Below are 23,978 nucleotides of genomic sequence, written 5' to 3' on the forward strand. Positions count from 1 at the left end.
TTATGCCCCAGAGACTTATGGGGGAGGGCATATAAGGAGGGGGAGAGGCCTAGTTTGCTCTCTTTGGACACCCCCCTCTCTCCTAGCAAGAGGAGGTCTGTGCTGAACTGCTGGAGGCACGAGGCCTAAAGCCTGGGCCTTGTGCTCTTTTCCAAAGAGCCCTCTGCCAGCTTAGCTGCACCTGAGAGACATTTTCTCATCTTTGCTGCAGTACACCAAAAGGATTGAAGACTCGGAGGTCGGTGGATTCCTGTTCCTAGACGAAAAGGCAGAGAAACCGGACTTGGACTTGTCCGGGTGGTGAGAGCTGTTTAAAGACAGATGCTTTATCTTTATTATTCGTTTGGATTACAAAGTTGTTCTTTAAGTGCACCACCGAAAGATTGCTAGCGAATATTGTTTCACTGGACTTCCATCTAGATCAGTCAGGCCTGACTGCATAGGTAGATAGTGCTGGGTGTTAGTTTACCCATGCAGGGAAGTAGCTGAAAAAAGGGCAGCGTTAGAGTTGCATAGCAATACTTTATTATGCTGATTACTCTGTTTATCTTTATCACTGGTTACTGCAGGGACCTGATTATGTGTTGCAATCCAAATGTTTGATTCATGTTATTCCTTTTATAAAAACAATAAGTAAAGTCAGTTATATACTTTCAAGGATTGTCTATGAGCTTGAGTTATCCACCCACGCACACACACATATTTAGAGTATAAGTGATTTAATGTGTATTGCTAGATACTAACTGTGCCAAAGTGGGTAGTGCAGATTGCCGGGGGGTTGGCGGAGCTGTGCTCATGACCCAAACCAAACTTGCGGCCCTCTTAAGTGAGGGTATCGCTATATATATATATATATATATATATATATATATATATATATATATATATATACAGCATCTCTCTCTCTCATTATAGATATATAGATGTATATACTGTATCTCTCTCTCTCTCTCTCTCTCTCTATATGTATGTATATATATTAATTATATCACGAAAAAGAGCTATTAAAATTTATTTTATTTCTATGTCACAAAAAATTGTGTGAAAATGTATTTCCGTATATATTTATTTAAACAGGTCACGTGGGTGGATATAGGGGATGGAGCTATATCACCTGTATGCTGCCATGTTGGCGTTAGTAAAATTAATTTTATATTTTGCTATAACAAAACAAAAACAAAAAATTCCTATTGCAAAAGCAGGGGTTATTAAATATTTTTTATTTTTTTTATTTGACAAAACACAGATATTAACATTTCAAAAAATTAAAACAAAAAACAACAATTTTCTATATTTAAAATCATAGCGCTGATGCAAGTTTTAATACGGCCTTACAATAATTTTCTCCTGTTTTTACAAAGAGTTGTAATATAAAATACCATGATTTTAATGTAGAAAATTGTTGTTTTTTTCAATTTTTTTTTTCTCACCAATAAAGTCCCATGGCATAATCCAGAGTAAAAAAAAAAAAAAAAGAAAGAAAAAAAAACAGATTGGAGTTGGTCTTTAACTTTTTTTTTTTCTCCCACCCATCCTTCATGATAATTACAGGCCTGCACGAGGTCCATTTTATTTAGTGCTGGAATCAGGTGCCTGAAGCCCTGAGGGGACGGACAGAAATAACACTGAACTGTCACGTCGGCATTCTTTACCCTATTACCGTACAATTGTGTTTACTCAACTGAAAGAAATCACCGATTAGTGCCATACCCCATTCCAGCTACACTTTGGACAACTTTTGCTTTTGTTTTTTGGTCAACTCTCCAACTTGATTTGTTCCCACGAGTGACCAGTAGAGGTCAGTGTTATGCAGCATTGAAGCCCGAAGTGAACTCACCAGATATTCTGTAAATATGGAACGATATACTGTATTGTATATATCCCAATCTGAAGATTTTTTTTATTGGGACTGCAACATTGCGGCGGACACATCGGACACTTTTGACACAATCCTGGGACCATTGATGATTATACAGCGATCAATGCTATAAAAATGCACTGATTACTGTGTAAATGTCACTGACAAGGAAGGGGTTAACACTAGGGGGCGATCAAGGATTTAACTGTGAATGAATGAGCATTCGCTTTCCTAACACTGAACCGTCTTTCTGCCAATCAGGTGCCCGGGTCTGTTACCTGTCACCTGATTGGCTGAAACGTCAGGTGCAGCTATTGGACGCCTATCAGGAGGAGAGGACGGGAGATGAGGGTGGCAGGAGACGCACGAAGGATCCTGCTCATCGCCGCCACCCGCTGCCCCACCAAGACAGGGTAAGTGGAGGGCAGGTGGTGAGTGGGTGAGGGTCTCACTGGGGGGCATTCAAGGGCACAGTGGCAGCATTTATTGGGCACATTGGCAGCATATGATGGGTACACTGGCAGCATTTGATGGGAACACTGGCAGCATATGATGGGCACACTGGCGGCATTTAATGGGCACACTGGCAGCATATGATGGGCACACTGGCAGCATTTGATGGGCACACTGGCAGCATTTAATGGGCATACTGGCAGCATATGATGGGCACACTGGCAGCATTTGATGGGCACACTGGCAGCATTTGATGGGCACACTGGCAGCATATGATGGGCACACTGGCAGCATTTAATGGGCACACTGGCAGCATTTGATGGGCACACTGGCAGCATTAGATGGGCACACTGGCAGCATTAGATGGGCACACTGGCAGTGTTTGATAGGCACAGTGGCAGCATTTGTCACAGTGGCTGTGTTTAATGGGCACAATGGCAGGGTTTAATGGGCACAGTGGCTGCAATTGATGATTTTATTTTTATTTTTATATTTTGCGTCCGCCCGAAAAATTTTGAGCACCAGCCACCATGCCCACCCCGCTCCTTTTATGGATTACACTGTATTATCTAGTCATCCTATAACTGTGATTTCTCCCCCCCCCCCCATAGAATGTGGAAATCCCCCATTGGAGAGTCGGATTATGGGCGGGCAGAGTGCCCAGGAGGGTCAGTGGCCATGGCAAGTGAGTTTACGCCTCAACGGAAAACACTTCTGTGGTGGATCCCTTATCAGTGACTCCTGGGTGGTCTCCGCTGCCCACTGTATTAAGAGGTTGGTGATGGGGAATGTATTGGTGGGTGAAAATTTCGGGGCCACCTTTAAAGTTGTGCTGCCGCATAGGGCCACAAGTGCAAGTGACATTTTCCTGAGGGCAGTTTTCTGACAACGTGCCCCCCAAAATAAAGTCACAGTGCAAGGGGCCCCCCAAATTAGATTTGTTTACATTTTGTTTTTATTCACAAATAAAAAGATGGGTATCCGCAAAACACTCTGGGAAATTCAATAACCTTTCTGGTGGTATGGCCTGCGCCAGGTCCATTTTCAGAAACTTTACCAACAATTATAGATATAGATATACCGGTGTATATATCTTTATAGATATAGTGGTATATATATACACCGGTATATATATAGATCGATATACCGGTATATATATCTTTATAGATATAGATAGATAGATATATACACTTTATTACCAAAAGTATTGGGACACCTGCCTTTACACACACATGAACTTTAATGACATCCCAGTCTTAGTCCGTAGGGTTCAATACTGAGTTGGCCCGCCCTTTGCAGCTATAACAGCTTCAACTCTTCTGGGAAGGCCGTCCACAAGGTTTAGGAGGGTGTCTATGGGAATGTTTGACCATTCTTCCAGAAGTGCATTTGTGAGGTCAGACACTGATGTTGGAGAAGGCCTGGCTCGCAGTCTCCTCTCTAATTCATCCCAAAGGTGTTCTATCAGGTTTAGGTCAGGACTCTGTGCAGGCCAGTCAAGTTCTTCCACCCCAAACTCGCTCATCCATGTCTTTATGGACCTTGCTTTGTGCACTGGTACCCAGTCATGTTGGAACAGGAAGGGGCCACCCCCAAACTGTTCCCACAAAGTTGGGAGCATGAAATTATCCAAAATGTCTTGGTATGCTGATGTCTTAAGAGTTCCCTTCACTGGAACTAAGGGGCCAAATCCAACCCCTGAAAAACACCCCCATACCATAATCCCCATCCACCAAATGATTTGGACCAGTGCACAAGCAAGGTCCATAAAGACATGGATGAGCGAGTTTGGGGTGGAGGAACATGACTGATCTACACAGAGTCCTGACCTCAACCCGATAGAACACCTTTGGGATGAATTAGAGAGGAGACTGCGAGCCAGGCCTTCTCATTCAACATCAGTGCCTGACCTCACAAATGCTCTTCTGGAAGATTGGTCAAACATTCCCATAGACACACTCCTAAACCTTGTGGACGGCCATCCCAGAAGAGTTGAAGCTGTTATAGCTGCAAAGGGCGGGGCCAACTCAATATTGAACCCTACGGACGGAAGCTTCGTACACACGATCAGAGTTTTGGATGACAGTTCATCCGTTTTTTTTTTTGTGGCATGCTAGTCTGATGTTGAAAGTGAAGAGGTTACTCACCAATACGAAAATTCTCGTACGACAGACTAAACCTTCAGAAGTGATGCAATGCGTTGAATAGTTTTGTACGTATTGTTTCGTTTCTGAGCATGCGTAGTCTTGCTCTTATGATCTGTTCCGCACGAAAACCGTAATGATTAAACGAAAATCGGACGTTGTGTTCGCGCACGGCAAAAGATTTTATAGTTTGCACATCCAGCTTCGGATGTCGAAAGCACCATACTAACGATCGGAAAATCGTCAGAGCGTTCGTCAAACTAAATTTTACTTGCGATTTTCGTATGGTGTGTACAAGCCTTAATGAATGAATGAATGAATGAATGAATGAAATACTTGTATAGCGCACAATATGAACTGAATCGCCTCTAGGCGCTGTGGCGAGCTTTGATCATCTGCTAAAAGAGGAAGGTCTTGAGTTTTTTCCTAAAAGCCAGGTGATTTTCTTCCAGGCGGATGTTGATTGGTAGAGCATGCCATAGCCAAGGCCCTTGGACAGCGAATCTCCGATCACCCTTGGATTTATACCGGGCTTTGGGCACGAGGAGGAGGTTTTTGTTGGCTGATCGAAGACTGCGGTTTGGTGTGTAATGATTTATTTTCTCCATTAGGTATTGCGGAGCTTCTCTATGCACGCATTTGTGGGTGAGGCAAAGGGTCTTGAACGTGATCCGATTTGTTACGGTTAGCCAATGTAAGCTCCTCAGTGAAGGAGAGATGGATTCCCAGGGTTTTTTTCCTGTTATCAGCCTTGCCGCCGTGTTTTGGATCAGTTGTAATCACACAAGTTGATATTGTGGTAATCCTATGTAAAGCGAGTTTGCGTAGTCCAGTCGTGAATTAATGATTGTTCCAACTACCACTGCTTTGTCATTCTTTGGGATAAAAGGGATGAGTCTGCGAAGCATGCGCAGCAGATGGTGAGATCCACTGACTACAGATCCTATTTGCGCATCCATTGACATTTGTGCGTCTAAAATAACCCCGAGACTCTTCGCTTTGGTCTTTGGGGAGATAGTCTGCCCAAAGACGGTTGGTGGAGACCAGGAGGTTTTGGTTGCGGGCTTATGATTTGGGTGTAAGATAAGAAGCTCTGTCTTTGATTGGTTCAGCTGGAGGGAGTTGGTGGTCATCCAGTCCTCTATTGATTTGAGGCAGTTTTCAAGTTGTTGTTGGTGATCTTTTTTTTTCCATTGATCCGGAAATAAAGTTGCGTGTCGTCAGCGTAAGAGTGGAAGCAGAGGTCTGAGCATCTGATGATTTGAAGAAGTGGGCGAATGTAAATGTTGAAGAGAACGGGTGATAAAGGAGAGCCTTGAGGGACTCCGCAGGTGACTGCCCGAGTTTCGGAGAGGAATTTTCCTAGTTTCACCGTCTGTGACCGATTTCCTAGGAAGACGCGAACCATTGGAGATCTATGTCTTGGACTCCGGCTACTTCTGTGAGGCGGACGAGTAGAGTGTTGTGATCTACTGTATCAAACGCTGCACTTAGGTCTAGCAGTACGAGGAGACACGGCTCTCCGTCATCTGCTGCTTCCAGGGCGTCATCCCAAATCTTGAGGAGAGCTGTTTTAGTGGTTCAACATCATACAACACCTAATAGATAAGGCACCACATCCCTGAAAATTGAAACATGAATCAAAAAACAAGAGAGGGAATTAGGGATTTTAACGGTGCAAATAGCGACTAGATAGTGAACATTATTGAATAGGATACAGAATTATAATACAAATATTTATTGAATTCAAAGTAAAAATCATTAACAAATTATGCTTGAAAAATAAAAACACAGGACAATGCAGTGCAGTGGTTGTTCTCATTAACCACTTGCTTACTGGGCACTTAAACACCCTTCCTGCCCAGACCAATTTTCAGCTTTTGGTGCTCTCACACTTTGAATGACAATTACTCAGTCATGCAACACTGTACCCAAATGAATTTTGTGTCCTTTTTTTCCCACAAATAGAGCTTTCTTTTGGTGGTATTTGATCACCTCTGGGGTTTTTATTTTTTGCGCTATAAATGAAAAAAGACCGAAAATTTTGAAAAAAAACACATATTTCTTTGTTTCTGTGATAAAATTTTGCAAATTATAATTTTTTTTTCATAAATTTTGGCCACAATTTATACTGCTACATATCTTTGGTAAAAATAACCCAAATTATTGGATATTATTTGGTCTTTGTGAAAGTTAGAGAGTCTACAAGCTGTGGTGCGAATCGCACAAAATTGATCACATCTGATGTACTGGTGGCCTATCTCATTTCTTGTGACCCGAACAAGTCAGGAAAGTACAAATACCCCCCAAATGACCCCTTTTTTGAAAGTAGACATTCCAAGGTATTTACTAAGATGCATGGTGAGGTTTTTGATGTTGTCATCTTTTTCCCACAATTCTTTGCAAAATGAAGATTTTTTTTTTTTTTTTTTTTCTCACAAAATTTTTAATGTAATAGGTTATTTCTCTCACATGGCATGTGTATACCACAAATGACACCCCAAAATACGTTCTGCTACTCCTTCTGAGTATTACGATACCAAATGTGTGAGACTTTTACACAGCCTGGCCACATACAGAGGCCCAACATGTAGGGAGCACCATCAGGCGTTCTAGGAGCATAAATTACACATCTTATTTCTCAACCACCTATTACAGTTTTGAAGGCCCTGGAGCACCAGGACAATGGAAATGCCCACAAAGTGACCCCATTTTGGAAAGCTAACACCCCAACGTATAATCTATGAGGCATAATGAGTCGTTTGAATGGTTCATTTTTTTTCCAGAAGTTTTGGGAAAATGTGGAAAAAAAATGAAAACGCATTTTTTTTACGCAAAGTTGTCCATTTATAAGATATTTCCAACACATAGCATGTACATAGCAAAAATGACACCCCAAAATACGTTCTACTACTCCTCCTGAGTATAACGATACCAAATGTGTGAGACTTTTACACAGCCTGACGCTGATGTGGCAGGTGACACTGACAGGTGACGCTGATTACAGGTGACACTGACGTGGCAGGTGGCACTGACAACACGTGGCACTGACAAATGGCACTGGAGGCAGATGGCACTGGAGGCAGATGGGGCTGACAGATGTCGCTGACAGATGTCGCTGGCAGATGTCGCTGGCAGATGTCGCTGACAGATGTCGCTGACAGATGTCGCTGACAGATGGCACTGGCAGATGGTGCTGGCTATTTGCTCTGGCAAATGGGGCTGGCAGATGGCAGTGCGGCTGGCAGATGGCGCTGGCAGGTGGCACTGGCGGCACTGGCACTGGCGCTGGTGGCACTGGCGGCACTGGCGCTGACGGTACTGGCGCTGACGGCACTGGGGCTGACGGCACTGGGGCTGACGGCACTTCGGCTGAAGGATGGCACTGGCGTTGGCAGGTGGCACTGGCAGGTGGCACTGGCACTGGCACTGGCAGGTGGCGCTGGCACTGGTAGGTGGCACTGGGGTGACGGCACTGGGGTGACGGCACTGGGGTGACGGCACTGGGGTGATGGCACTGGGGCTGACGGATGGCACTGGCAGGTGGCACTGGCGCTGGCAGGTGGCGCTGGCACTGGCGCTGGTAGGTGGCACTGGCGGCACTGGCACTGGCGGCACTGGCGCTGACGGCACTGGGGCTGACGGCACTGGGGCTGACGGCACTGGCGCTGACGGCACTGGGGCTGACGGATGGCACTGTCGCTGGCACTGTCGCTGACAGGTGGCGCTGGCAGGTGGCACTGGCGGCACTGGCACTGGGCTGACAGATGGCACTGGGCTGACAGATGGCACTGGGCTGACAAATGGCACTGGGCTGACAAATGGCACTGGGTTGACAAATGGCACTGGCACTGGGGCTCACAATTGGCACTGGGGCTGACAATTGGCACTGGGGCTGACAATTGGCACTGGGGCTGACAATTGGCACTGGGGCTGACAATTGGCACTGGGACTGACAATTGGCACTGGGACTGACAATTTGCACTGGTACTCAATACGGATACAATGTTTCACTCACAGATCCTCTCTCTCCTCACACGCTGTCTCTGTGTGAGGAGAGAGAGACACGGCAATGGGAGATGATCTCATATGTTTACATTTGAGATCATCTCCTATTGGCAGCTTAGATCGCTCTGTGAACGGCCGCTTTGATTGGCCGTTCACGGCGATCTGTATTCGCCTGTCTCCGGGAGACACGGCGAGTGCAAAACTTCCGCGATGCGCGCCCCCGGCGGCGCGCATTGCGGAAGTAAACACCTGGTCGTCCAGGGACGGCCAGGCGAGGGAAGCCGCCCGCCCGAAGGCCGGCATTCGGCTATAGGGCGGGCAGGAAGCGGTTAAACACACATAATCCCGACATGTTTCGCAATAGGTTGCTTCTTCAGGGGATGTGTGAATATTTCAACGAAATCTAAATCAAAATACAAAATACAAAATAATATAGTAACAAAATATATTACAAAAGTGTGTCAAAAATCAATAAGTACAAGTGCAAGCTTGAGGAAAAAAAAAAGAAGAAAAAACACCCACCTTAAACCACTACGTAGATGATAGAGTAGGGAATTTGTCCACCTCAGGAGTTAACCACAACCATGCTGGGTCGCAGGGGGCTAAAAAAACAGCCAAAAATTGCTGATAGGAGAAAGTATACAATGAAAAAAAGGATTGTTGGCAAGTCTCAGTAGATATAGGTAAAATTTAAAAATAAATAAATATAAAGGTTGCTAAAATAAGTCAACCTAAAGGGGGTAAACACCCTCCCAAATACAAAATAAAATAGAAGAAATAGTAAAGATATATTTATATTTCGATAAGTACTTACATCAATTGAATAATTGTGGAAATATGGGCGAGCGTTGAAAATTTAGCACTCAAGAAGACAAACTACCGAAAGAGTACCAACTGAACAAAAAATATCAAAAAAGAGACAAAAATGAAAATTAGAAAAAAAAAAAAATAAATATATATATATATACATATACACACACATATATATATATATATATATATATATATATATATATATATATATATATATACATACATATAATTGAAATTAAAAAGTGGAACCCCAAAACATAACATTTTAGACTAATAGATAAATACAGAGGTGGTAAAGACCATGATGGTAACCCAAGTGTATAGAGTGTGTGTGGCAAAGCCAAGACCAAACCAGAGAGAAAAAGAAATTAGATGTGCATGTTAAAAAGGAGCTGAGTAACAGTGCAAAGCGTAAGAATCAGAAAAAAAAAACTAAAAAATAAATAAATAAATAAAATAAATAAATAAATAGTCGCTATTTGCACCGTTAAAATCCCTAATTCCCTCTCTTGTTTTTTGATTCTTGAGGAGCGCTGTTTCTGTTCCATGACCCGGGCGGAAGCCTGATTGCAGCGGGTCCAGGAGTTTGTGAGTATCCAGGTGAAGTTGTAGCTGATGTACTACAGCTTTCTCCACGATCTTAGAAATGGCGTTGAGGCTTGTAATCGGCCTACGGTTGTTTGGATCCTGAGGGTCCAGGTTTGGTTTCTTGAGTAGAGGTTTGACGATGCCTTATTTGAGGATGCTGGGAACAATCCCTTCGTGGAATGATTGGTTTATGAGGTGGGTTATGGTTGGAGCCACGATGTCGGAGCATTCTTTCTGTAGTTTTGTGGGGATGATGTCAATAGGTGAGGTACTGTCACGCAGTTTATTAATGATGTTTTTTGCGGTGTCTATGGTAATTGGGGATAGTGAAAATTTCGGCGGTTGCGGTATGTTGGTGCAGACATCCTCTTTATGTATTTGCTGGCTGAGGTTGGATGTTTTCTTCTGACAAATTGTTTCCCTGATGGTTTTGACTTTATCGATGAAAAAATCCGACAGTTTGTCACAGTAATCCTGGGATTCGCTTTCTGGGGGTTCTAGGCACACCGGATTCATTGATTGATTAACCAGTTTAAACAGTTCCCGTGGTTGGTTTGCGGCCATTGAGATTGTATATGAGAAGTGGTCCTTTTTGGCTTTGAAGATTGCTTTCCGATAATTCTCTGTCAGACCTTTGTAGTTAAAGTGCTTTTCCTCTGTAGTATTTCTTCTCCATGTTCTTTCTGCTCTTCTGCGTTCTTGCTTTAGTACGGAGAGGGAGCTATTAAACCATCCAGAGTTTTTCTTCCTGAGGAGAGCCCTGCGTTTTGGTGCTACCGAGTCTGCTGATTGCTTAAGACTGGGAAGCCATGAAAGTTCATGTGCGTGTAAAGGCAGGTGTCCCAATACTTTTGGTAATATCGTGTATTTTATGTCTTTCATGCTCGGAGTACTTTATACTACTATGAATTGATTACATTGTTTTTCCTTTTTTTTTTCTTTTTGTTGTTTTTTTTTTATCATTGCAGTACTGTGACAACCTCCACACTCACCGTCCACCTGGGCTGTTATCAACTTTCCAATCCAAATTCACATGAGATTTCTGTTAGGGTGAAAACCATCGTAAAACATCCCAATTATACGAGCGTGGGCTCGTTGGGGGACATCAGCCTCATAGAGCTGGAGACTCCAGTCAACTACACCGCCTACATCCTACCGGTGTGCCTTCCAACTGCCAATGTGGACTTCCCCACGGGCCTGTACTGCTGGGTCACTGGCTGGGGCAGCATCAGATATGGAGGTAGGTTCTACGTTTTCCGTTGTTACAGCCGCGGCTTTTTTTTTTAGCTGGAACTTGGAGGAACTTAGTTCCACTACCTCCGGCCTTCTGCGTCTTGCTCGCCACTATCGCTTGTAAACACAGAAGTCCGGCTTCTGTGGTGACCAGTGATAGCTCGTCTCCAACAGATCTGCAGAGTGCAGGATTGGGGTCAAGGGAGATGCAAGTGCCCGGGGTCCTTTGTGGATGCTGACACACCCCCCATTAGATGATCTCCAAGTGAGGAAGGAGGTGCCACCTACAGTGTGTGGGGGGGGGAGGGGGGGGTAATAGAGCCGGCTGGGTGCTTCAGTTTAATACAGCAACAAAAATAAGACGTGTGGAAGATGGTGGAGCTTTTAAGAAGATGGGGAGGTTGCATGCAGAGGTCAGAGCTGAAGAGGGGTGAAAGTGAGATGTGGGTGGGAGATGCTGAGGTGAGCAGCTGTGGAAGAGGGCTGAACTCGGCACTCTATATGTAGCACAACCCTGAACTCTGCACTCTATATGTAGCGCACCCCTGAACTCTGCACTCTGTGTGTAGCACACCCCTGAACTCTGCACTCTATATGTAGAGCACCCCTGAACTCTCCACTCTATATGTAGAGCACCCCTGAACTCTCCACTCTATATGTAATGCACCCCTGAGCTCTGCGCTCTCTATGTAGTGCACCCTTGAACTCGGCACTCTATATGTAGCTCACCCCTGAACTCTGCACTCTATATGCAGCACACCCTTGAACTCTGCACTATAAGTGTAGCGCACCCCTGAACTCTGTACTCTATATGTAGCGCACCCCTGAACTCGGCACTCTATATGTAGCGCACCCCTGAACTCTGCACTCTATATGTAGCGCACCCCTGAACTCTGCACTCTATATGTAGCTCACCCCTGAACTCTGCACTCTATATGTAGCGCACCCCTGAACTCTACACTCTATATGTTGCGCACCCCTGAACTCTGAACTCTATATGTAGGTCACCCCTGAATTCTGCACTCTGTATGTAGTGCACCCCTAAACTCTGCACTCTATATGTAGCTCACCCCTGAACTCTGCACTCTATATGTATTTCACCCCTGAACTCTGCACTCTATATGTATTTCACCCCTGAACTCTGCACTCTATATGTATTTCACCCCTAAACTCTGCACTCTATATGCAGCACACACCTGAGCTCTGCACTCTATATGTAGCGCACCCCTGAACTCTGCACTCTATGTGTAGCTCACCCCTGAACTCTGCACTCTATGTGTAGCTCACTCCTAAACTCTGCACTCTATATGTAGCACAACCCTGAACTCTGCACTCTATATGTAGCTCACCCCTGAACTCTGCACTCTATATGTAGAGCACCCCTGAACTCTCCACTCTATATGTAGACCACCCCTGAACTCTCCACTCTATATGTAATGCACCCCTGAGCTCTGCGCTCTCTATGTAGTGCACCCTTAAACTCGGCACTCTATTTGTAGCACACCCTTGAACTCTGCACTATAAGTGTAGCGCACCCCTGAACTCTGCACTCTATATGTAGCGCACCCCTGAACTCGGCACTCTATATGTAGCGCACCCCTGAACTCTGCACTCTATATGTAGCGCACCCCTGAACTCGGCACTCTATATGTAGCTCACCCCTGAACTCTATACTCTATATGTAGTGCACCCCTGAACTCTCCACTTTATATGTAGTGCACCCCTGAACTCTGAACTCTATATGTAGTGCACCCCTGCACTCTCCACTCTATATGTAGTGCACCCCTGAACTCTGAACTCTATATGTAGAGCACCCATGAACTCTGCACTCTATATGCAGCGCACCCCTGAACTCTGCACTCTATATGCAGCGCACCCCTGAACTCTGCACTCTATGTGTAGCGCACCCCTGAACTCTGCACTCTATATGTAGTTCACCCCTGAACTCTGCACTCTATATGCAGCGCACCCCTGAACTCTGCACTCTATGTGTAGCGCACCCCTGAACTCTGCACTCTATATGCAGCGCACCCCTGAACCCTGCACTCTATGTGTAGCGCACCCCTGAACTCTGCACTCTATATGTAGTTCACCCCTGAACTCTGCACTCTATATGCAGCGCACCCCTGAAATCTGCACTCTATGTGTAGCGCACCCCTGAACTCTGCACTCTATGTGTAGTGCACCCCTGAACTCTGCACTCTATGTGTAGCGCACCCCTAAACTCTGCACTCTATATGTAGCACACCCCTGAACTCTGCACTCTATGTGTAGCGCACCCCTGAACTCGGCACTCTATATGCAGCACACCCCGGAAATCGACACTATGTACATAAAGCACCCCCAAACTCCACAAGTAGGTCACTCCTGGTATTTAATGCCCCTTGAAAGCCCTCCAAATGTTCGTGGTTAAATTTGACCACACCCACTATTTGATGCGGTTTAGAAGGTGGGGGGTTGGGTGGTCGTGGTTGAGTTCCTGTACCTATTTTCTCAGAAAAGAAGCCCTGGTTACATCACAAACTTTTTGTAGTATACTCCACCAGCTGTCTACAAGGTATTTTTAAATGGATTTCCCGATCATACAATCCATCAGCTAGCTGGTTATTTATAAAAATGTAGTCCAGACCTTCTCGATCAATTGTACGTTAGTAGCCATTTCTGCTATTTAAAGAGCTATCTGTGTCAATAGACGCAGAAGCGGCGCTCGGAAGTGAGCATGCACAAGTGCCCTTATGGGAAGTGGCTTCCCATGGGGGCACCAGACAGAGAGGAGGGGCCAGAAGCGCTGGCGGGGGACCCGAGAAGAGGAGGTTTGCGGAGCAGGTAAATACAGACGTGTTTTTTTTTGGTTTGTCTTTTTGTTTTGTTTTTATCTTTACAATTGTTTGGAAACAAGCACAGCACAGGGAATGAGTTGTCGTAGACAGATCTCAGTCTCTAGTCATGACTAGGAGCTGGTGGGATGGGCTCCTGGTCGTGTGACCACTGTGAAGGCCAATCACAGCAGTCACGTGATTTAGAAGTCCATCCCACTCACTGCGTTGAAAGACCCGCCTAAATGTACCTAAAAAAAATGTACTAAAAGTACCTAAATATAGATTGCACTGCTGCAAAATTTTGTTCGTTTTTTAGTTTCAATCTTTTTTTTTTTTTTTTTCGTTTTTCAGGACATTCGTTATGATCGCAATTCATGCTCAGTCTCTTTGGGGTGAACAGTTCGGCCCAAGCATGAGTTCCTGAGTTCCGGCTGAACATTTGCCTGTTTAGCCATTCGCCGAACACCCGAAGTCGCGGGGTGTTTGCCAGGTGTTTAGCCAGACGAACACCTTGCAATGCACTGATCGCTGCACAGTGTATTCTGTGCCCTGATTGAGCAAAGCTTTGCCCAATCAGGGCACAGCGTAAGCTGGTTGTTAAGGAGCGGGCCCAGGAAGCCGGCCGCGGCATCCTTAACAACCGATGAGTCATCAGCTGTCAATGGGTTTCCCTGCTGACAGCTGAACAATAAAAAATAAATAAATCCATACCAAACTCTTACCTGGGCAAGCAGCCTGACAGGTCAGTAAAGGGGGGGAACAAGTGCCCCCCCCCCCACCGTCTGAACCATACCATGCCACATGCAATAAACACGGGGGGGGGGTGGGTGCTTTGGGGCAAAGGGGTTCTGCCCCACCACCCAAACGCACCTTGTCTCCCCATCTTGATGGGGACAAGGACCTCATCACTACAGCTGTGGCTGGTGGTTGTGGGGGTCTGTGAGGGGGGGGCTTATCGGAAACTGATCCTGCCCCCCCCCATGTGAATGAGTATGGGGTACATAGTACCCCTAGCCATTCACCAAAAAAGTGTACAATACTTAATAAAAACAGGAGACAGGTTTTTGACTGAATGCTCGGATAAGGGTCTGGTATGGATTTTGGGGGGGGGACCCCAGGTTTTTATTTTTCAAATTTTGGCGTAGGGTTCCCCTCCAAATCTATACCAGATCCAAAGGGCTTGGTGTTGACTGGGGGGGCGGGACCCCACTCAATTTTTTTCTTTATTTTTTCAATAGCCGGGTGGCGGCAATTGTAACCGCGAGTCATTTTAAATGGGGTCTGACTTTTTTTTTTTTACTTTCGAAATTTCCAATTTGCTGCAGCAGGTTCCTTGCATGCTGCAGATGCGCCACTTTACAGGCAGACTAAGGGGACCCCCTAGGCACTATATTTAAAGGAATATTTAATTTTGATGCATTTTAGCATCATTATATCACTGCTCCTGTAAAAAACGATATTTTTAAAAAAAATTTTTTGCATTTATGCATGTCCCCCCAGGGCAGTACCCAGACCCCCATACCCCTTTTATGGCCAATTACTTGCATATAAGCCTTCAAAATGGGCACCTTTTGATTTTTCCTGCTTGGCTCCCATAGACTTCGATTCACAGTTTGGGTAAGGCCGCGTACACACGCGGGGACTGTTCGGCCAACTTTGTCCGTCAAACAGTTTCGGCAAACAGTCCGCTCAAAATTAGCATGGACGGACATGGCCACACACGACGTACGAACAGTTTGCTGAAACCGTGCGCGATGACGTGAACGGCACGTACGATGGGACGAAAAATACGACGTCCTATACACTGCATTATAACTTTCGGCGTGTAAATCCTTTCTGAGCATGCGCGGAACTTAGTTTGACGAACAAGCCTACACACGAGGGAACTGTTCGCTGAAACAAGGTTTCAGCGGACAGTTTTTCGGAAATTCCGAAAAACCTTGTTCAGCGGACTGTTCGCTGAAACTGTCCGCTGAACGCCCACACACGGGCGGACTGTCCGCCGAAACACTGTTCAGCGGACAAAGTTGGCCGAACAGTCCCCGCGTGTGTACGCGGCCTTAGAACTTTCTCCCTTTTTGGGAGTTCTGCTGCGATCAGAACAGGGGGGTGTTCAGCCCATGTCCAATCACTCTTTGTGTAACCTACCTTTCCAGTTAACCCTCCCTTCCAGCCACTCCTTCTATTACAGCGGCACAAACCCCCCCCCCCCCCCCCAAAAAAACAGTCCTAGCTCTCAGAATGTATAAATGGCGATTGCATTAATAAATGGTTCAGTTGGTTGGACGGATCATTTGAACTGATTTATTTTTTACTTTCAGTGAGTCTCCAGAGCCCCCGGACTCTGCAGGCGGCCCAGGTCCCCCTGATTGACACACAGACCTGCGACTCGCTCTACCATATCAATTCCGATGTGAGCAGTTCTGTTCCCATAATCCTGAGTGATATGATCTGTGCCGGGTATAAAGCCGGTGGGACGGACGCCTGTCAGGTAAGTCACAGTGTGAATTAGTATTGTGAGATATTGTACAGAGCTAAATTATGGGGGTGGCAACAGTCGCCCTATATGTATTCAGCTTTGTATTTAATGCTCTCTTGTATTATTGATTTTATGCATTAGAAAATACAACTGGTGGAATCTCAATCTCTTACCACCCATGTAACACCACATCCATGGGTGGCAGAGATCAATGCACATACACTATATTATCAAAAGTATTGGGACGCCTGCCTTTACACACACATGAACATTTATGGCATCCAACTCTTAGTCCGTAGGGTCCAATATTGAGTTGGCTCACTATTTGCAGCTATAACAGCTTCAACTCTTCTGGGAAGGCCGTCCACAAGGTTTAGGAGGGTGTCTATGGGAATGTTTGACCATTCTTCCAGAAGAGCATTTGTGATGTCAGGCACCGATGTTGGGAGAGAAGGCCTGGCTCGCAGCCTCCGCTCTAATTCATCCCAAAGGTGATCTATCTCGGGTTGAGGTCAGGCCTTGTGCAGGGCAGTCAAGTTCCTCCACCCCAAAAATCATTCATCCATGTCTTTATGGACCTTTCTTTGTGCACTGGTGTGCAGTCATGTTGGAACAGGAAGGGGCCGTCCCCAAACTGTTCCCACAAAGTTGGGAGCATCAAATTGTCCAAAATGTCTTGGTATGCTGACGCCTTCAGAGTTCCCTTCTCTGGAACGAAGCGGCCAAGCCCAACCCCTGAAAAACAACCCCCACACCATAATCCCCCCTCCAACAAATGATTTGGACAAGCGTGTGGCTCCTGCCCCCCTGGACCCACCCCAGCCTATGAAAAGAGAAGCAGCACATTGATCAGCTCATCTCTCTTTCACTCTTCTCTCTCCTCCTATAAGCATGCTTCTTGTAAGCACATGAAATTGCCTTTTTGTGCTGCTAAACCACCCACCTCCAACCTGCAAGGGCAGAATATGGAGGGTGGTGGGTTTAGCAGCACAAAAAGCCAATTTCATGTGCTAATAAAAAGCATGCTGATAGGAGGAGAGAAAAGAGTGGAATAGAGATGAGATGATCAATGTGCTGCTTCTCTTTTCATAGGTTGGGGGTGGTTCCAGGGGGGCAGGAGCCACACCCTTGTCCAAATCATTTGGTGGAGGGGGGATTATGGTGTGGGGGTTGTTTTTCAGGGGTTGGGCTTGGCCCCTTTGAGCTCTGTTTTACAGGGACTGTAAAATTCATGGTCTATGGCTACAACTATATTTGGTCAATGCCGTCACACCCAGATATGGCCATGTGGCTATAATATTTGGTTAGTCATGCCCCTTGTCAAGGATTCCCAACCACAGGGCCGGGACAAGGGGTGGGCAGGAGAAGGTGGGAGGGGCGGCTGCCCTGGGCGCAATGGTTTACTGTAGGGTTGGGGGAACCTTCATTCTGTTGGAGGGCTGGGCAGTTTGGCATCTTTGCCCTGAGCACTGGGTGACCTTGTTCCAGAACTGCCCAGCCAGCAAATGAATAGGGCAGGGTAACAACACTGGCTGATATGGATGCACCCGCGGCTTCTTTAGCGGCGATAGAAATACAGCTACTGTATATGACATTCAGCTACCTCTGAATGAGCAACAAGTCCGGGTTTTGAAAGAACGCCAAAGTTCTTCTTCGGTTCGGACCAAACCCTGAGCTCATCCCTACCGGTCACTGACAGAGACAAGGGAATTTGACTGCTCATTGACATGCTTGTTGCCGGGCATTGACTTAGAAGTACTGAAATCATGTACAACCGGGAAGCTAGCAGAAGGAGGTTAGTCTTACTTTAACCACTTCAGCTCTGGAAGCTTTTTTGCAGTTTTCATTTTTTATTATATAAATTAAAAAAGACAGGCAATTTTGAAAACACATCCAATAAAAACAATAAAAAAAGCAAATCTCTTAATAAATGTTGGCCAAAATGTATTCTGCTACATGTCTTTGGTAAAGAAAAAATCCCACTAAGTCTTTTCTACATCAATAATATTGATTGGTTTGTGTGGAAGTTATTAGACATGGGCGCCGTCAATAAATTTGTTTCGTTCTGTTCCGTTACGGTTCGTATTAAAATTAATTCATACTTCGTATTTCGTGTCCGAAATTCCGTTTAGTTTCGTACGAAATACCAATTGTCATTAGGATCGTTAACTTGTATGAACGTTCGTTACGATGAATTTAAAGGCAAAAATATACCTCAATATAATGACAGTCGATTCTGATGGAAGTTTGGTTTTTATCCAAAATACGAAATTCCGTTGAAGAATTTCCTATCCAAAATACGACTTTTCATTAGATGAGAAAGAGAGAAGCGGATTGCTGCCATGCACCGCTGGTCCAGTTTTCGCCTGCTCCTCCTGGGGCTGCTTATTATGAGGGGCTCCCACCATCCCTGTGCTATGCTGACTTCCTCCTGGGGCTGCTTATTATGAGGGGCTCCCACCATCCCTCTGGTATGCTGACTTCCTCCTGGGGCTGCTTATTATGAGGGGCTCCCACCATCCCTGTGCTATGCTGACTTCCTCCTGGGGCTGCTTATTATGAGGGGCTCCCACCATCCCTGTGCTATGCTGACTTCCTCCTGGGGCTGCTTATTATGAGGGGCTCCCACCATCCCTGTGCTATGCTGACTTCCTCCTGGGGTTGTACCTCTGCTGTGCTTATTATGAGGGGCTCCCACCATCCCTGTGCTGTGCTGACTTCCTCCTGGGGCTGTACCTCTGCTGTGCTCATTATGAGGGGCTCCCACCATCCCTGTGCTATGCTGACTTCCTCCTGGGGCTGTACCTCTGCTGTTCTCATTATGAGGGGTTCCCACCATCCCTGTGCTATGCTGACTTCCTCCTGGGGCTGATTATTATGAGGGGCTCCCACCATCCCTGTGCTGTGCTGACTTCCTCCTGGGGCTGTACCTCTGTTGTGCTCATTATGAGGGGTTTCCACCATTCCTGTGCTGTACTGACATACTGAGCACAGCAGGGGTACAGCCCCAGGAGGAAGTCAGCACAGCACAGGGATGGTGGGAGCCCCTCATAATGAGCACAGCAGAGGTACAGCCCCAGGAGGAAGTCAGCATAGCACAGGGATGGTGGGAGCCCCTCATAATAAGCATAATGACTGAGTCGTCGATGCGACGACAACTGATCCGAAATCCGAAATTCTTAAACAAAAGTCCGTATTGTGTACAGAATTCGGACGCATGGCAATTCGTATTTCGGATCCTCCTGAACGTACAAATTTTGGGAAATTCGTCCGAAACGAATCGCACATGTCTAGAAGTTATAGTATTTACAAACTATGGTATATATACACTGTAATATATATATATATATATATATATATATATATATATATATATATATATATATATATATATATATATATTTTTTATACTAGTAATGGTGATGATCAGCGACTTATGGTGGAACTGCGATACTGCAAACTGACACTAATGCTGCGTACACACGGCCAGACTTTTCAAAGTACTAGGTCCGACGGTATTCCTGACAGACTTTCGACGGAGGTCCGAGGGACTTTCTGAATGAAACGGACTTGGCCACACACGACCTGACTAAGTCTGTTCGAAAGTCCGTTTGTTTTGAATGTGATGACGTAAACGGGACTAAACAAGGAAGTTCAATAGTCAGTAGGCAATAGCTGCCCTTGCTTACACACGAACAGACTTTTCGAAGTACTAGGTCCGACGGTCTTCCCGAAGGACTTTCGGCGGAGGTCCGATGGACTTTCTGAAGGAAACGGACTTGGCCACACACGAACGAACTAAGTCCATTCGAAAGTCCGTTAGTTTTGAATGTGATGACGTAAACGGGACTAAACAAGGAATTTCAGTAGCCAGTAGCCAATAGTTGCCCTTGCGCCAGTAGCCAATAGCTGCCCTTGCCCCAGTAGCCAATAGCTGCTCTTGCGTCAGTAGCCAATAGCTGCCCTTGCGCCAGTAGCCAATAGCTGCCCTTGCTTACACACGACCAGACTTTTCGAAGTACTAGGTCCGACGGTCTTCCCGAAGGACTTTCGGCGGAGGTCCGATGGACTTTCTGAAGGAAACGGACTTGGCCACACACGAACGAACTAAGTCCATTCGAAAGTCCGTTAGTTTTGAATGTGATGACGTAAACGGGACTAAACAAGGAATTTCAGTAGCCAGTAGCCAATAGTTGCCCTTGCGCCAGTAGCCAATAGCTGCCCTTGCGCCAGTAGCCAATAGCTGCCCTTGCTTACACACGAACAGACTTTTCGAAGGACTAGGTCCGACGGTCTTCCCGAAGGACTTTCGGTGGAGGTCCGACGGACTTTCTGAACACTAATGCCGCGTACACACGGCCGGACTTTATGAACGACTAGGTCTGACGGTCTTCCTGACGGCAAGGGTAGCCAATAGCTGCCCTTGCGTCGCATTTGGTCTGTCGGACCAGCACACAGACAAATGGTTTTCCCGATTTTTAGTCTGTCGGACATGAGTCCATCGGATAGATTTGAATCATGTTTTAATTATAGGTCCGTCTGACTTTTGGGGAAAAAAAGTCAGCTGGAGCCCACACATGATCGAATTGTCTGCCGGACAAGTCTGCTGGACAGTCCGATCGTGTGTACGCGGCATTATCATTAACAGACATCACCAGTGACACTAATATAGTGAACAGTGCTAAAAAAAATACACTGTCACTGTACTAATGACACTGGGCAGGAAATGTATAACATCTAGGCTGAGCAAGGGGTTAAATGTGTGCCTATCAAGTGTTTATGTGTGTACTATGTGTTACATTTATGGGTAGATCTAGTTGTTTTCAGGAGGTCTTCAGTTCGGCAGAAGAGAACTGCACAGGGCTGACAACACTGCTTGGGATGTCATGTTATAGAGACAAACAAGGGGGAAATGTCCATGTATTTCAGAGGAGAAGTCAACATGTGCGTGTTTTTGTTTTGCATTGACATACACTTTAAAAAATTTGAGGATTATTTATTTTAACATATATACCGTAGTCAACCCAAATCTGCCCCTTTCCTTCTAGAAACTTGGCCAACCTTTTTTTATTTCTTTTTTCCAGGGAGACTCTGGGGGACCTCTGGTCTGCTCCCAGGGTAGACGATGGTTCTTGGCCGGGCTGGTGAGTTGGGGCGATGGTTGTGGAGAGCCAGACCGTCCTGGGGTGTACACCCGCCTGACATCCTATGAGGATTGGATTAAGCTGAATTCTCCAGAGACTCAGGAGAACATGGTGTTTGTCAGCTTCGCCAATTCCACCACAGCTACCTGGACAAATGTGGTGAACCTTACCAACACCACCACAATCACAGTCACCAAAGTCAGTGAAGCCACCACAGCCAACACAGTTACCACAGCCACCACAGTTACCAAAGCCAGTGAAGCCAACACAGCCACCACAGAAACCACAGCTATCACAGCCACCACAGCCAACACAGTTACTACAGCCACCACTGTTGCCAAAGCCAGTGAAGCCCCCACAGCCAACACAGGTACCACAGCCACCACAGTTAGCAAAGCCATTGAACCCACCACAGCCAACACAGTCACCACAGCCACCACAGCCCCCACAGCCAACACAGTCACCACAGCCGCCACAGTTACCAAAGCCACCACAGCCAACACAGTTACTACAGCCACCACAGTTTCCAAAGCCAGTGAAGTCGCCACAGCCAACACAGTCACTACAGCCACCACAGCCCCCACAGACAACACAGTCACCACAGCCACCACAGTTACCAAAGCCAGTGAAGCCACCACAGCCAACACAGTTTCCACAGCCACCACAGGTACAAAAGCCAGTGAAGCCACCACAGCCACCACAGTTTCCAAAGCCAGTGAAGCCACCACAGCCAACACAGTCACCACAGCCACCACAGTTACCAAAGCCACCACAGCCAACACAGTTACTACAGCCACCACAGTTTCCAAAGCCAGTGAAGCCCCCACAGACAACACAGTCACCACAGCCACCACAGTTACCAAAGCCAGTGAAGCCACCACAGCCAACACAGTTTCCACAGCCACCACAGTTACAAAAGCCAGTGAAGCCACCACAGCCAACACAGTTTCCAAAGCCACCACAGTCACCACAGCCACCACAGTTACCAAAGGCAGTGAAGCCACCACAGCCAACACAGTCACCACAGTTAACAAAGCCAGTGAAGCCACCATAGCCACCACAGCCACCAGAGAAACCACAGCCACCACAGCCAACACAGTTACTACAGCCACCACTGTTACCAAAGCCAGTGAAGCCCCCACAGCCAACACAAGTACCACAGCCACCACAGTTACCAAAGCCACCACAGCCAACACAGTTACTACAGCCACTACAGTTACCAAAGCCAGTGAAGCCACCACAGCCAACACAGTCATCACAGCCACCACAGCCCACACAGACACCACAGTTACCACAGCCCCCACAGTTACCAAAGCCAGTGAAGCCACCACAGCCAACATAGTTTCCACAGCCACCACAGTCACCACAGCCACCACAGTTACCAAAGCCAGTGAAGCCACCACAGCCAACACAGTCACCACAGTTAACAAAGCCAGTGAAGCCACCATAGCCACCACATCCACCATAGCCACCACCTCCACCACAGCCACCACAGCCCCCACAGTTACTACAGCCACCACAGATAAAAAAGCCAGTGAAGCCACCACAGCCAACATAGTCACCATAGCCACCCCAGTTACCAAAGCCAGTGAAGCCACCACAGCCAACACAGTCACCACAGACACCACAGTTACCAAAGCCAGTGAAGCCACCACAGCCACCACAGTCACCAAAATCAACACAGCCAACAGAATCACCACAGTCAGCACCATCAACACACTCAAAATAGACAACACAGTCAACACAAACAGCATAGACTATATAGAATATAGCCAAGCTACACCTGTCCCACAAGTCTTCCTGATAACATGGGCAACAATTATTTTCTGCACGTTTTATGCTTATGCTTTTAATTAAAGGACCAGCTGTATCTGTTTCCGTTACTTAGCTCTTCTGAACTCCAAACCATGGGCTCTGGAAGTTAAACAGGCAGAGTGCAATAAACTTACATTTGGGTGCATGCATGTTTATAAACGCATTTCATGGCCTGGTGTGCCTGAAAAAGGATTGTGTTAGACTAAGAGTACCATGAAAAGAAACAGAGCCCCGGCTGACTCATAGTGCTACCCCATCCTTTATAAAGCTGTTTTTGGATGATTGTTGTATAACACACTCACTCCTCTCTTCCTTTCTCTTCTCCCTTCCCTATCTTTTCCCTCCCCTCTTCTCTCACCCATCTCCTCTCTCTTTTCCACCTCTCACTTCTCTCCTTCTTTCTTTTCACCTTTCTCTCTCATATTCTCTCTATTCTGCTTTCTTCTGTCTCCTCTTTCCTGACACACTTCTTCCCCAATCGTCTTCCCCACAAGACTTTTCTCTTCTGTCCTTTGTACTCTCTCCCATCTACTCTCTTATTCTCTCATATCGTTCCTCCATCTTCCTCTCCTCTTTCTTCTGTCTTCTCTCCCATCTTCTCTCTCTCCTCCCTGTCTTCTCCTC

At 46.2% G+C, this 23,978-nt stretch overlaps 1 protein-coding gene across 1 annotated transcript in view; it reads left to right on the forward strand.

Moving 5' to 3' along the window:
• The window catches only part of LOC143923404 (uncharacterized), a 45,936-nt gene extending 22,518 nt beyond the window's left edge, over positions 1-23,418 (forward strand). Inside the window, exons 3-6 of the mRNA XM_077447062.1 lie at positions 2,923-3,085; positions 10,833-11,104; positions 16,238-16,407; positions 21,480-23,418. Coding sequence (XP_077303188.1) covers positions 2,923-3,085; positions 10,833-11,104; positions 16,238-16,407; positions 21,480-23,396 — 2,522 coding nt within the window. The 3' untranslated portion in view covers positions 23,397-23,418. The remainder of the gene's footprint in view (positions 1-2,922; positions 3,086-10,832; positions 11,105-16,237; positions 16,408-21,479) is intronic.
• Positions 23,419-23,978: the final 560 nt, after the last annotated feature.

Source organism: Lithobates pipiens, unplaced genomic scaffold (genome assembly GCF_037356315.1).
Source record: "Lithobates pipiens isolate NorthernLeopardFrog02 unplaced genomic scaffold, aLitPip1_a1.2 Scaffold_22, whole genome shotgun sequence".
Lineage (NCBI taxonomy): Eukaryota > Metazoa > Chordata > Amphibia > Anura > Ranidae > Lithobates > Lithobates pipiens.